The sequence below is a fragment of the Fukomys damarensis genome, unplaced genomic scaffold, assembly GCF_012274545.1.
Source record: "Fukomys damarensis isolate Sample0158 unplaced genomic scaffold, DMR_v1.0_HiC HiC_scaffold_4, whole genome shotgun sequence".
Classification (NCBI taxonomy): Eukaryota; Metazoa; Chordata; class Mammalia; order Rodentia; family Bathyergidae; genus Fukomys; species Fukomys damarensis.
Window position 1 is genome coordinate 17,116,626 of NW_022900916.1, and position 15,808 is coordinate 17,132,433.

A 15,808-nucleotide genomic window follows, 5' to 3' on the forward strand; every position below is an offset into this window, starting at 1 on the left:
AAAAAAAAAAAAAAAAAAAAGGTTGTACATCTCGATGCTATTCTTATGATCCAGTGACCAATGGTTAGGGAAAAGGTAATAGAGAAAGCTTCTGGGTTGGGGGTGATGGAACAGTCCTAGAATTCCAGCACTCTGGGAGACTGAGGCAGGAGAATCACAAGTTCAAGCCCACCCTAGACAACTTAGGAACTTAGCAAGATGTTATCAAAAAATAAAAACTAAAAAAGGGTTGGGGATGTATCTCAGTGTAAAGGCTCTGGGCTCACTTCAACATACCCCCCCAAAAAAAAATCTGGGAGAAAGTTAATGGGTAAGGAGAACATGTTGATGAACGCCTGGATAAAGAAAACGCAGGGTGTAAATGGTGGGGGGACACAGAGGATAAGAGACAGGGCTCTTGCACAGTGGGTTCAGGAAAAAACGCCAAAGGGCTGGCCCTAGGAGTGGAGCAAGGCCGAGGGAGGGAAGCAGAGCCCCGGCCAGTTGGCCCCAGCACACTCCCAGAGTGAGGTGGGGTGCTGGAGGGCCCTACCTGGGGAGGATCTGTTCCCAGAACAGAGTTGCCATTTATAACCAATGGGCTATCTTTTGCTGGCCAGAACCCTCTAAGAATCCTCCTCAGAAACATAAGGCTTCAAAGGTTTTCCTGGGATTGGCCAGCTGGTACTGTCCTCAAACCCCAGTGGGGGGCAATGGGAAAAGACCCTGAGCTTCCCTCTTGTTGTTCCGGGCCGGCTGTTCCCAGTCTCAAATACCTGACTTCAAGTTGAGAAATTAAAATGGATTTGGCTAAAGCATTTCAAGTTAGGTCACCTAAAAAGAGCCACAATGCTTATTCAGCAGTTACCTTCCACAAGAGATAAGAAGGCTGCACAAAACACAAATGCTATCCCTGAAATTCTGGCATTCTTAGGAAGCATGAGCGCCTTGGCCGTCAAAAACTCTGGGAAGTTAATGGAGGCGGACAAAATAAAATTCGCTTCTTTGCTTCATACTTTTTCCTTCTAGCCCCATACAATGTGTGTCTGTTTAATGGCCCACCCTGCAATAAGCATGCTTTCATCTGTATTTACAAAACTGTTTACACAGATGCACATACCATTTCGGTCTGACAAAGACTCAAGTCTGCGGGGTGAGAAGGGAAAGAAAATAGGAAACATCTAATAACAAAAGCACCAGAGGACTTAGTCATGGACACAAAGTTAGCTTCATCTTACTCCTTTATACCAAAGAGTTCCTGAATTTGAGATCAAGCCCATGAAATAACCCAAAAAGAGCAGATCTGAGTGCTCCCTTGTATTTACAAAGTTGCCTGTGGCCCGTCTTCTGCTTCCCTTCCCTCCGCTGGTCCAGAGGATTCCTTTGGCTGAGTTTATTGTTACAATTGTGTGTCAGAGAAAACTATGGTTCTGACTTAGGATTAAATGCTCAGGGATTCTTTGATAAGCACTGCCATTAAAAATTGAATTGTATAATTTCATAATTAAAAATAGATATAGAAACTGAAAATTTACCACTTCCTAATTATTTTACTATACTTCACTATTAATTATGCTCTTGGGGTTGTGACTCCATATCTAGAAGATAAAATACTGTACCATGGGCTGCTACTGCATATCTCTTTCCAACTTGGCATTCAGAGTTTTAACAGTGACAGCTCATAGTCACCGATGGAGTGGATTCACACCATCAACTCAGCAAACGCTACAGAAAAGATCTTCATGATTTTCCCACAAAATCCATTGCAGAACATTCACCAGAACATCAGTGGTTATAGCCAAATGCAAAATGGAAGGGAGAAGGAATTCTGCTGGCTACTATCAACCTGTATTTAAGTCATCTCTTGAAGCCTCTAAAAGTTTTCCAATATTTTATTGAAATATGAATTTCTTCATTTCTAGGAGTCAGTAACTTTACAGCATTGTCTCCAGTCCTATGTCTGGCTCTTGTCTTGCTCATTTGTAAGGAGTATTATCTCAGCCTCTATCTCTTTAACTGCCTATTATCAGGTTCCGGAGTCATGGGTTTACTGATGTTATATATTCTTCCCTTGGAAAGGCCAGTAAATAGTTTTAATAAAATAAGTTATATTATGTAAAATTATGTATAGCTAAATCACTCAGTCTAAGGTAAAGAACCTAACTGCATAAGTCACCTACTAAAATTAGTCTCCAACTTTACAGAACAAGTACACACATATGCTCATAGAAATGGGATGATCTGATGTAAAGTTTAAGTGAAGCAATTTAATTCAAGCAATGTGAAAGGGAAATGTTCAAATGTCAGTATATAGATTAATTTTCCATTTAAATGTTTATAAAAGGGATGTTTATAAATGACCTTCTCTACAAATTATTGTGCAAAATTACTTGGCTCTCCTTACAACTACTATCGGCCTTCAGAATTGCGAAAAGGAATTTCGCGCAGTAATGAAAACACCGATTTTGACAGCACAGTCTGTGCAGTTTACCTGTGGTCCATGGGGAAGCTGTTATCTGGAGGGAGGTGAGTGGGGAAGACCCGGTCAGGCTTCGGAGTGTGAGTGGAGTTTGGAGATGCATGGTGCAGTGGGGACACTGGTGTGCTGGATGGCGTGGGGGGGTTGGAGGGCCTCATTCCCACTTGTGGCTTCTGATCATAGGCACTGCCCAGGAAACAAGGGAAAAGAGAAGAACATTGGTTGCTTTGAAGCATCATTTTCAAAAATGTTTCTATTCCAAGGAAGAAAAGATATTTTAACTTAGGACCTAAGGAAATGAAAATTTTGTGGGGTTTTTGTTTTATTTTTGAAGCCCAGAAAGTGTAGACTTCAAACTCACAATGCTCTTAAACAGAAGATAGAATAATTAGTACAAAATCTTGTAGTGACATAAATATATATACAAAATACATAATTTATATTTTATGAAAAAATGAATTTTATTTAAATGTCTGAACAAAAAGGACATTCCAGCTTAAATCACTATACTTTCTTAAAAAAATCAATCAATCAAGATCTGAGTGATGGCACAATGCTACAATCCCAGCTACTTGGGAAGCTAAGGCAAGAAAGAGAATCACAAGTTTGAGGCCATGCTGGGCAACTGAGAAAAATCCTACCTCAAAATAAAATAAAAAAGGGCTGGGGATGTAGCTGAGTGGTAGACTGCTTGTCTAGTCCAGGCCTCAGTATTGCAAAAGGAATAAAAAGAACCAAATACCTATTTTTTCTTAGAAAGGAATATGCCTTTTTGCCTTGACATACACAATAATTTACTTCATTCATATAAAAATTATATTCAAATGCAAAAATACTTTGTCCAAATAGAAGAGTATGTGCTACATGCATGCCCATAGCTTTAAAGCAAAGTCAACTGTACATAAATAAAGACCCTTATGTTTGGTTTCACCCATGTCCTTTACTACTATTTCGGAGTGAAAATAATTTTTATAAAATGGCTCACCTGACTTATTTCTATGAAAAATCAGAAGACACATTTTCAATCCTAAGCTATTGCTTTTTCTGTCATGCAATGTTGTATTAAATTACATTGTTTGCATAAAGATAGAAGTACTAGAATTTATTACATATACCATATATCATTGTGAAAATTATTGATCCCTCAAAGCTTCAAAATATTCAGGAAATTCCTGTATTGTTAATTTATGAAAGTCAAATATAAAACAAAAGGGATTTCACAGTCACAGTTCTGATCAATGTTGAGATGCAAAGACAATTCTCTGTCTAACTGGTTCATCAATTGGAAATTCGTCAGTCTGTTAAATACCTATGCTGGGGACACACAGCACCTTATAAAGACAATGTCAAAAAAATACCCCACTAAACTATAAAACTCAGGTTGATCAATAGTATTTTTTTCTGAATTCAGTATGCCTTTAATAGTTATGAAATCGTTTTTTTAATGACATCTTTAAATTTTCACCTGAGATGGCTCATAATTTCCTGGGTCGGGTGAATCTCTTCAAAAAGCAAACATAAAAGACAAATTTGCAAAAACAAGTAGCAATAAAATACCTGAGCACTGGTCAGCTGCCCTGAGTTGGTAGGAATCTGAATTTCAAGAACCTTCTCAGATACAAAGAATGAATTCTATAAATGTGTGAAGAAATAGAAATGCCTTTGACTCATAATGCATTATGAGTCTAATTGATATAACTTGGAGAACAGGGCAAATATTTGAAATCAGTTTTATAAGTTTTCAAACCAAGTCCTTTTAAGAACTAAGTTTCTCCTGTAACTGAGAGTAATATTCAATAGACAGAGCCAACTTTTTCTTTATGCAATTAGAGGCCCACATGAAAAGTAAAAGCATGCAATTTACTGTGAAGAGTTTTTAATGAACATATAGGTTATCAAATTTTCTAACAAATGAACAATGGACTTTGACTGCACCGCCCTTTATTATCATCAGAATGGCTGGCGTTTTAATAGATAATAGCCTCTGATTAGTCTACAAAATTCTGGTTTTATTGCAGTTGCCCATGAACGTATCTTATAGATCATCTGCAAAGCCTGTCAGATAACTAATGTACTGCTCAGACTTGCCAAATGTTTCATTTTTTTCCACCAACTCTCTATCTAAAGTGCATAATGCACTCATTCTAATGGAAACTTTCAAAGGCTGCTTGTGCCAAATATGACCCTCTTCTCAAACCCAGAATGCATCAGTACAGAAAAAAAGCAAATAACGATTTGGATGAAAATTATTGCTTTAAAATGATGATTCTCAAAAGTGTGTGATTGTAGAGCAAATGGTTCTTTAGAGTTCTGCTAAATACATCACCTAATTAGCTTGTTACATACCGGAGATGTAACTCATAAATATGACGGGGAGTTTTATGTTATTTTGGACTTTTTATTTCAGAAAGAACCATGACTTAATATACATAGACCTCGCTGCTTTACCTGACATTGTACAGGCACTTTTCTCCATAGCTGAATTTAAAGGGCTGTTCTTGACTGCAGGCAGATCCGAGTTCTGAGCATGGACTGTGGGGTTCTTTCTTGATTTTCAGTGGTAGGCCATGAAAAGCCACTGAAACATAAATAGAACAAAATGAAACTACCGACAAAAATGAAATGTGGCTACTTCTCCTGATAAAATGTCATTAACATTTCATATTAACTTAAATACAGAACAAAAACCACATTTGATGAATTTCAGTGGCAAAAAAAAAAAAAAAAGATTCTGGAGAATCTCTGTATCCTCCTTTCTGCTTTTATTGCATAATAAAATATATGACCACATTTTCTCTGATGGTAAATCAAATTACTTGTTATTTGTTTAGCAAATATCAACAATGTGACAAGCTTAGTTTTCAGAAAGAAAATTTTGAAAACATTTCAGAAACATTTCCAACAACTGAAACAGAAAAAAAAAAAAAGAGAGAGAGAGAGAAACAAATAACTGGCCAAGAATCAACTGAAGACTGGGATATAAAGTTAGGCACTACTGAAAGGAAAATGTCTCTACTACATCAGTAGTAATGGTTTAATGGAAAGAAAGCAGGATGATGACAAAGAAAACCCAGATGGAAGTCCAGGGGAGATTCATGATGGCTTTGTCAAAAGATTCAACATCTTTAAGGATTATGGTTATTTATAAAATAAAATTTAAAGTGCCTGCCCACCAGAATTGTAAGAGTGAAATCTGAAAGATATATGAAAGTTATTTGTTACATGTAATCTACCATAAAATAATTATTCTATATCAGGAGATATTTTTCTTTTTTTATATGACTTAATGTATGGTTATGGTTAGCCTGTGTTCATGCAGGCTTAATACAGTGCAGAGGTCAGATTATAAAATATAAAGACCAAAAGAAATATGTATTGTAAATATGTATATTTACATAGACATATGTATATTTCATAGGTTCAAAAACAAAGAGGTAGCCAAGCATGGTAGTGCACACCTGTAATTCTAGCTACTCAAGAAGCTAACAGATTGCAAATTTGAGGCCAGGTTAATAAACCTTAGCAAAGTTCTGTCTCAATCTACAGTAAAAAAAAAAAAAAATGTTAAAAGAGCTGGTGAAGTAGCCAAGTGGTAGGGGGCCTGCATAACATGCCAGCCCTGGTGCTTTTCCCCCCAAAAGAAAAACCTAACAACCTTTTTTTTTTTTTTTTTTAGTCTTCAATATGAAACATTTACAACAAACATGAAATATTTAGATTCTATCAAAATAATATAAATTTTAGCATAAATGGCAAATTCACTTTTTAAAGAAAGAGGGGATATAGATATAAGAATGAATTTAGGTTTTTTTTCTTTTTTCTTTTGAGATAGCATTTCATTATGTGGTACAGGCTGGCCTCATATTCACTGTATAGCTTGGGCTGGTTTCAAATTGCCTTTCAGCCTCCTGTGGGCTGGGATTGCAGTCCTATACCATCACATCCACAAATTTTTTTTTCCTTTTTTTTTTCCTGTGCCTGGGATCAAACTCAGGATATTGTGCTTGTGAGGCAGGTGTGGTGTCACTGAGCTAAATCCCCAGCCCACAAAAGTTTATTTTTAATATGTTTGATCTCCACAGGTATCTTATGGTCAAATAATCATATTTACAGGTTTATATCCAAGAGAAGAGAATACATATTTTCACCAAAAGACATACATAAGAATATTCATAGAAGCTTTATTCATGATAGTAAGAAATGAAAATCTCAAAAACATTCATTTGTAGGAAAGTGGATAAATAAATCCTTCTATATTCATTCAATGAAATCAATATTTTGTAGAAACCACAAGGGACAAATTACCTACCAATGCATCTGAAAACATGGATGCCTCACATAGAGTTAGTAAAAGAAGCCAAGCACAAAAGAATAGACAAAATAGAAATTTTATAATAGGCAAAACTAGTTGAGAGGGAAAGAATTCACTTCTGTTGTGACCCTATTTGGAAGATTAATTACAATGATGTTTCTAAGGTGGGCCCTGATCCAATGTGACTAGTGTCCTAAAAAGGGTGGAAATACAGGAACGTGACGCAAAGAACAGCATGTGAAGATAGAGCTTCTACAAGTCAAGGAGGGCCAAAGACAGCCAGAGACAGCCAGCCCACCAGCAGAAGTAGGAGAGAAGCAGGAAGTTCTCCCTTACAGCCCTCAGAACCCTACATACACACACTGAGCTTCAGGCCTCCAGAACCCATTCCTGATAAATCCATTTTCACTTGCTAAGTCACCCAGTTTACGGCAGCCATAATAAACAGTATACCAGTCTCAGAAATTCTGACTCACTAGGGTCAGATGTATCAAGACTTTGTATGCTATAAAAGTGTCTAGGTAATTCTCTTAATTGGGCAAATTCTCAAGCCACTGTGATGCTTTGCAACACTTAGGTCCAGTGTACACTGCATTCAAAGAGGTCTAACACTTCAAAAAACTTCTTAAACATAATTATATAGAGAGCAGTGTATTCCATTTCCTCAGATGCCAATACTGGAAGACCACTAGAGGTGCTCCAATTCTAGTGATTGAGGGCTTCTACTCTCTTCATACAATCGATATGTTTGGGCCCCAAAAAATGATTCTTTTTTTAAAAATCATAAGCCAAATTAGTAATCCAATGAATCTGAGTTGATGTGGATTTTTTTTTAATTGCTACATGTGAGGAATAAAAGAGAAAGCCAGGCTGAAGACCCTCAACCTGCTGAACAAGAACCTTAGGATGCTTTATTTCCTGCTTCGTGGAGATCCTATGTCACAGAAATGACTTCTCTTGTTTGTTCTTAAGTCAGGGTAGTCTAGAGACTCCCACCAGAGAGGACTGAGTTGAAAACATGTTGAGTGTTTCATCACAGGGCTGAGAGTCTGAGCGTCTGCTCACAGGCGGTTTTCCAGCTCATTGGCACAGGCACTAGTGAAAGCAGCACATTCATTTTGTGCAATTTGCTTTACCTTCCCACATGGAGTTGGTGCATGTAAAAGGCTGTTAAGTACTAAATTATTCCTTATCAAATCACCATCATCTGGAGTCATGATCAACACTAATTAAATTACTTTTGCTGAACACGGTTCCAGCCTGCTGTTGGGGCTGCTAGGTACATTTCATTTCACTTACAGTACCATCCTTACTGGGTCTGGAGCAGAGAGCTACAGGCATCTGCATTGTTTGTATTTTTAATTAAAGTGAATCTTTCCTTCTTCAAGTGTATCAAATCAAGTGAGTTAACTCCTTCATTTCATTTACCGAGAAATCATTATTCAAAATGATATTATGTCCTTACCCCTGACTTCAGACAATTCAGATAATTTATCTATGAGATCCGCAGTCTTTCTCAAGCATTCCTCAAATACATTTTCCATGCAAACTTTTATGATCTGCAACTCCTCCACACAATCAGATCTTTGGGAGGAGAGGCAGAAAGAACACTCTAGAGATGGGTCTTGCATTTTTTCTTTGATGGAAGCTTGACCTTTAAAACCACATCTTAAGTCTAACTAATGATGACTGAATTCTTCTAATGGTTAAATTTAAGTGTTACTAAATACCAGGACTTAAAAATATGTACTTCCAAAATAAACTTAACCACTTCTTAATTCAAAAGTTTACTGGGGTCATGGTATTCATTGTTAAGATAAATCACTAATTGTTTTCATGTCAGAACTATGAACTATGAGACATTTTGCTTGCAATATTTTTCCACCTACATTTTTAAAAAAGGGCACATTTTGTCATGTTTTTGCTGGAGTAGAGAAATGCCCTTAGCTTTGCATGAAGAGTGACAGAGTACAACCACATGTTGGTTAAGGATGTACATATAAAGTCATACTGGAACACTTGAAATACAAATGGAGAAAATGAATTTAAAACTTGCTCAAAGGAGAACAATTTCCTAAATGATCATGACATAAGAGTATTAGTTGCATCCTTAAATTGAAAACAGACTATGCTATAAATGCCCAGTAAATCTCAGTCCAGAGAACAAACAATGAAATAGATAAATCAAATTCTATTTATGTCCATAGTAAAGGTGATGGATTCTCATAAATTTAAGAAAGATGTCTTTTAAGTGCCAATTTAAACTGATTCGGTTTGAAATACTAATAGGAAATTCTATTTCCTATATGTTAAAAAAAAACAAATTTACATAATATTATCATTCAAGTCAAAGCATTTATTATTATTGCCATTTTTCAGTTCTATTCAAAAAGTATTGCGATAGTTTGGGTCTTGCATTTCCCCAAGGTACTCTTTGTGTTGGGGGCTTGGTCCTGAGCTTGTGACCCTATTGGAAGATGATGTACCATCCAGCCAGACAGCAGAGCCTGGTAGGAGGGAGTTAGAGAACAGTGGGCATGTCTGTGCAAAGGAACTGGGGTCCCAGCTTTTCCTCTTCCTCTTCTATTCCTTGTGCCCATGAGGTGAGCAATCTCCTCTACCATGTGTTCCCACCATGACATACCAAGCAACAGGGCCCAGGCAGTATGAACAGAAACCTTTCTTCCTTTTAAGTTAAATTTTCTCAGGCATTTTGCCACAGTTACCAAAAGCTGACTAATGCAGGCATAAACAAGCAAAGCACTGTGTCTAACTAAAGACCTAAGACTAAATTGTAACAGGTTAAGAATCAGAGCCCCAGGCTTTGGTTTTAAATCTCAAATCTTTCAGCATATAATTCAAATTTATTCATATACACAATTTCCTTCATGCTTGAGCATTGCTATAACATTACACAGGATATGTCTTTATGAATTCGTTCCTTCAATAATTAATAAATGTACTGCATCCTAGGCACTATGGTAGAGGCAGAAAGGGGAAGGAAAATGTGGAATGATGGAATGAAGAGGAAGAATAAGACATGGCCCGTACCATCAAGACCTCCTAGGAGTCCAATTAGAGCTTTACTTAGGCCTCTAAAAATATTTTTGCTAATAAAGTTAATAGCAAGTATATTGGATTCTTTGTGTAATTCATGTGTATGTGATACTTACATTTGTGTACATGACCTAATATATTCTTGGCACTTGTATCTAAAAAAAAACAAAAAACAAAACTTTTCAGAGCATACGTGCTTGCTTGCATACATTTTCCTGTCTCTCAATTTATTACTGTGACCAAAGACTTTTAAAAAATCACACTACTCATATTCTACTGAAGGAAAAATGTTGCTATCCAACATCTAAAGCTCCTGCACGGTGATAACCAAAGTGCCACAAGTAAGGGAAGGGACTTTTTCTGTATGCGGACAGTGAAGGTAAACAGAGTGACAAGTTGTCTTGACTCTGACCTTTCACTTTGCTTTCCTCCTGAACTCTTATTCTAAGAGTGAAATAGAGTAGTAATTTCTGTAAATACAGAGCAATTACCCTGAGAAAAGAAACACATCACACTTTTAATTCTTCTCTAAATAGAACCATGCTTTTGAAGCAAGTCTATAGTTTATCAAGGAAACCTAGCTAGACATACAAAGGCTTGACGACAGTCTCCTTCCCCTGAGGTTGGAATTTCTGGTCTGTAGTAGTGCTTTAGAATATTCTACTGCATGATGTTCTCGAGCAAGGCTTGGCAAATTACACCCCAGGGGCCACCTGCAGCATCCTACCTGTCTCCATAAGCAAAGTTTTGACAGAACACTCTCCCAACCCACTTATTAGGGGATGGTCCAGGGCTTCTTGGAGCTACAGTGGCTGAATCAAATAGGGGCAAAGACCATATAACCTGCAAAGCCTAAAATATTTACAATCTGATCCTTGAGAGAGGACAGTCTGCCAATACCTCTTCCAGAATATGGTAATATAATAAAAAAGGAGAAAGAAAATATGAAAGGCCAAAAGGAAGAGTGGCAAGATACCACTAACCTCATCAATAAAGGAAACTGCATTTTAACCTATTAACACTTTGTTTGCTCTGCCTCTGAAAACCCAAGGTGTTCCATTTATGTAGTCAATTTTCAGGGATTGCATGAATTAGCTAATGAAAAATGACATGAAATTGAGACTAAAACGTTACAAATTTATGAGTTTTGAGGAACTTCAAAGCATTTACTTAGGCCAAGGTGACGTATAACATGGGAGAATTTTTCACACCTTTTAAAAAATATAACTGAAAAAGTCAAAACAAATCATGCCATGGACATCAAAGTGCTTGTAAAAAAATATCACTTGGCTAAAGCAGAGTTTTAAAAAAAATTCCTTAAAAGGGGAAAAACTAAATGGGGCACATAAATTAGATTATTTAAAGCCAGGTACAAACATGGCATGAAAATGTATGCAGCCTTTCATACATACATATATATTTTTTTCTGGAATTTATTCAGTAGATGAAAAGCATTCACTTTAAGTTAATATCACTTCCATTTCAGGTGATAAATGGATGGCAATGACCTCAATTAGTGCTCAGTTACATTCGAGAAGCAAAGGGGAAGGTTTGTGTACAAATAAAGACAATAGTGTCACATGCTATATAAAATCCATCTTCCAAGACACAGAGAAAAGCAGAGGGCACTTGAGCTGCCTCTGAGCCTCTCAAAGATTCTTTCCCAATCCATTTACCTCTTCCAAGCCCTCCCCACCCCCACTGTGTACACATACCACTCACACATACACACGCCGACATCCATTACTAAAGCACCTAATCTCCGCTATCAGCAGAGTGCCGTTATGGGGCCATTAAGCCATTTCTCTTGTTTACAGTGCCTGAAGAAAGATGTGAATTATGTCTGTGACGAAACAAGCGATAACATTTCTAAACTGCTATCAAAATGCAAACTGAAACACATTTAAGGACAGAGACCCTGATTCGAGTTTTCATGATTTTCCATTATATGCAGCATCTGGAAATATATTCACCTATAATATTTCTGAGACAGGAATTTCGACCACAGCACTGCAAGCTGATTTTTTTTTTTTGCTTAAATAAGATTCTTTAAGTAGAGCAGTTATAAGAAATATGATAAACTTTTTAAAAGAATATTATCATCTCTCAGAGATCCTAAGCCTAGTTTGCCCCTACATACAATTTTGACAATATACAAGAGGTTATTTACTAGTAATGAAAAGGGCAAAGGAAGGCAGTCTCTCTCCCCTTTTTATGAATCTCCGAGTTTTTAAACAGAAGCAGACATTAGATATGTTCAAGTCTGGGGGATTGAGCCTATGTTTCTTTAAGCCTGTGTAGCAAAAAAAAATAAATAAAATAAAAAAACTTGGGAGGAGGCCCAAAGTGTAAAACATCCAAAGGAGTTCCTCTTGCCAGGGGAAGGTTCTGCCATTGTCCAGAGACCTCAGCCCTGCTCCCCGAAGTGGATCCTTAGCACCCACAAAGAATTTCCTGAGCAGTTTGCAAACCAGTACTGGGTTTGAATGAAGTCACATACTTCTCAGAAGAGAGTGTCCAACTATTTTTTCCTTTTTTGTCAATATGGAACTGGTATGAATAACAGAAACTGCAATCTGTATTTCAAAGATTTCCGAAAGATCATGAGAAGGGGCACGTATGAATAAAGAAGGAAAGTCTGGGAGGTGATCCTGGACTGCATCCCCCATCCACCACGATCGTCCACAGGCTTGGAAATGGAATTCATATCAGCAATGAGAAGCCAGGACTCCTTAGTCTGCCCAGTGGAGCCTTCTGATGATGACATGCGTGGCTTCACAAGGCAGCTACTTATCAAAAGTGGACTCCATAGAACAACTTTCTCCACACTGTAAAGTACTACGATAATGTCTTAATCAACAGAATAAAACGGATAGCTCTTCTGAGTCTGGGTCTGCCTTCATCTCGTCAAGAAAGTTTTTGTGAATACAAAGATGGCACCAACTCTCAGTCATCAGAAAGTCACTGCACCACCAGCCCCAACGACAGTCTAAATCAGAGGTTGCCAGAGATTCTATTCAGTTCGGAATGGTTTCAAATAAATACACTTAGTAGTAATGACTTAAACCTCAACTTAATATTCCATTCTAGATTAAAAATGGATAAAAAAATTCAGATTTATATCTTCTCCAGAAAAAAATTAAAAAGCACATTATCCAACAATACTGGTCCACTTTTCAATTTGAAAAACGGGTCAGCCATTAACTGAGCCCATTATCAGCTGCACCTTTGGCCAGAATCTGCATTCTCCTATCTGCTACTCTGCCTCCTTCACCACTCCACCTTCCAGGATCTCTGGGTCTAAACTCACTCTGCATACTTATCTCCTTGCCGTATGAGCCTCTTACCTTAGCAAAAAAGGCATTAGCATGCACATGTCCACATGAAGATGGGCACACACATGTCCACACATGCTCTCTCCTCTTTTCTCACACACGCATTGCCTCTAATCATAAATCAATAATTTGAAAATCACTGAGACTGATGCCTTAGATACTTAAGTACTCATTTTCAGCTCATAGCAAGTAGTGGTAAAGCCATCAGGTACCTAACCTGGTTTCAAGTCTTGCCACTGCCACTTAGTAACTACAAGACGAGATAACCCTTTTGACCTCTCTGAGCTTTACTTCCTTATCTGCCAGATGGGGTAATACAGCCCCTGCCTCATCACAAAATGTAGTGAAGCACTATGTGTAGAGTAGAGAGTGGGTCTTTTGTAATGCTACATGTGAGCCTTGTTACTTTTCAAACCCTCACCTTTAGGCATTGTAGCTAGAACACGTGTATTTCCCAGAAACAAAAGCACACTGATTAAGACCTCGGAGACAGTCCTGACTTTGCCACTTTCTAGCTAAAAGACCTCTATGTTACTCAGTTTCCCCTTCTGTAACATGAGGACTTCACACTTTCTTCACCGGGTTTGTGGAAGAACTGAGTGAGGGGACACACGAGAACTTCGTAACTGGCATATGGTAAGTACTCGAAAAATGTTTGTTACAGCTATTCTTAGTCCAAACAATTCCTTATACAGAAGCTAAACCAAGACTCAAGGAAGAAAAATGATTTACGGTAGAAACAGGACTTCTGGTCCTCACTGTTATTCACTATGTTTTGTATTTCATCTTGCTCCTGATTTCTCTTTATGTTGGTGAACTACATATTAAGAGGGAAAAATATCAAACATAAAGAACAATCTGTTAGGGAAAAATATCCTGAATGAAGCCCAAAACAGCATGGCCTGATATGATACGATAAACATTCCACTGGGAGTCACACAGTCATACAACCTCTGCCTAGGTTTCTACCCCAAACTTACCTAGCCCAGTAACATGGGCTAACTGTGCAGCCTCTCTGGGCTCCTCCTAAAAATGGAGGCTAAAAAACGCTCCCTATAGCTCTAAAATGTAATGCTGGGTGTAAAACCTGCTTATTGATGAACACAGCAAAGGACAATGGCAGAGAACTCTGAGGGCATAAAATTCTGAGACCATTTAGTAAAAGACGCACAGAGCTCCTTACGCCTCAGTAATAACTGAGGCCTGTGCTGCACCTCAGAGGAGAACAGAAACTGGCATGCAAACCGGTGATTCTTAATCACCATGAAAAAGTCAAATAGTGTTGAAATACTTTATTTAGGAAGGGAGGGTGCCTAATGCACATTAGAAAGATGCGCGTGCAATACGGTTGACATTTAAAACCGCTTGATGCTTTAAAGGGTGTTCCCAGTCTCCTTTAAATTCGATTACATGGACCACCTACTTTCTACTAGATGTGGGAAAGTAAGATATTATCATATTAATAAAACGAAAAGCAAAATCAAAAGATGGAAAGTTGTTTTCCCAATTTTAAAAGCATCATTAATTGAAAAATACAGAGACCAAATACACACTGTGTTGATTCATCCCTCTAAATTTTAAAACCCAAACTTAATATAATGGCACTTCAGCAGGAGTGGTACTAAATGATCTTCATCTTCTCTGTCTAATTGCCCTGGGAGGGAACTGGTTCTTCCATCTGGAAAAGGGTAAGAACAGGGAAAGGAAGGCCTAATGTATGAACAATCCAAACCTACTCAGTTTTGCTTTCTGCATTGGCTTCAAATCAGATCTTCCTACCCCTACTGGTCCAGTAGATGGAAAGCAGCACGACACAATTTTTTTGGAAACAAATTCTGTACAGTGAGCCCAAACATACAGTACTTCATATCCAACTGGCAGGAACAAAACTGAACAAGCTGCAGCTATTTGAGAAACAGATCTAATAATTGAAAATGAAGTTCCCGAATCAAAATACCCATCCAAATCCATATCTCTCAAAAATTGCTCTATTCATTAAATTCACCAATAATGATCTTTGTGGACACAGAAAGCACCTCCTCTACTGAAATTGTCTCACTTTGCTTTGCTGTGGTTAACTCTTTTTACCCTGCGAAAGTTCCAAAAGTAAAGGATAGTTCTCTGCCTAGTAATTCTGGAATTTCTTTCAAATAAAAGATAATAGATGTTCGGGAAGCAATGGGCACTATCTGTTATTATTCCTAGCTGAGGACAAGCTGGACGATCCCTCCCTTCCTGGTGTTCTCAGTCCAGCGTGAAGGAGTTCCAGAGAATGTTGTGACAGGTGGGTCTGCAGAATACCCAGGCACCAAGGGGGCTCCGTCCTAGCTACTGCCTGACCACGAAGACCTGCTCTTCCTATAGGAAGAACGTGTAAAACTGGCCCTCATCTACCCTGTGTCCCTCACCTCTCCAGCATTTCAGAACCAATCCCAGAGTGCTGCCCTTGGTCCACAATCTGTATAGATCTCCCATAGTTCAGAAAAAAAAAGTGGGACACACAATCTTTAAACTTCAGTACTATAACAAAGGAAGGAGACCATACATAATAGACTAGACTAGGTAAAGGTGATAGACTGTAATAGATCAAGATATCTTGCTTAAATGATAACTTTGATCTCCATTTTGCCTTTCAATTAATTCAAA

The 15,808-nt window shown here is 37.8% G+C and overlaps 1 protein-coding gene across 15 annotated transcripts in view; it reads right to left on the minus strand.

The window, feature by feature from the left end:
* The window catches only part of Etv1 (ETS variant transcription factor 1), an 89,499-nt gene that overhangs the window by 37,166 nt on the left and 36,525 nt on the right, over positions 1–15,808 (minus strand). For 11 of the 15 annotated variants that reach the window (XM_010643362.3, XM_010643357.3, XM_010643361.3 and 8 more), the window contains 3 exons: positions 9,944–9,982; positions 4,907–5,036; positions 2,471–2,644 (listed from right to left, as the gene is read on the minus strand). In XM_010643362.3, the coding sequence (XP_010641664.1) occupies positions 2,471–2,644; positions 4,907–5,036; positions 9,944–9,982 (343 nt within the window). The remainder of the gene's footprint in view (positions 1–2,470; positions 2,645–4,906; positions 5,037–9,943; positions 9,983–15,808) is intronic. The other 4 variants (XM_010643364.3, XM_010643366.2, XM_010643367.2 and 1 more) reach the window with 3 other exon arrangements.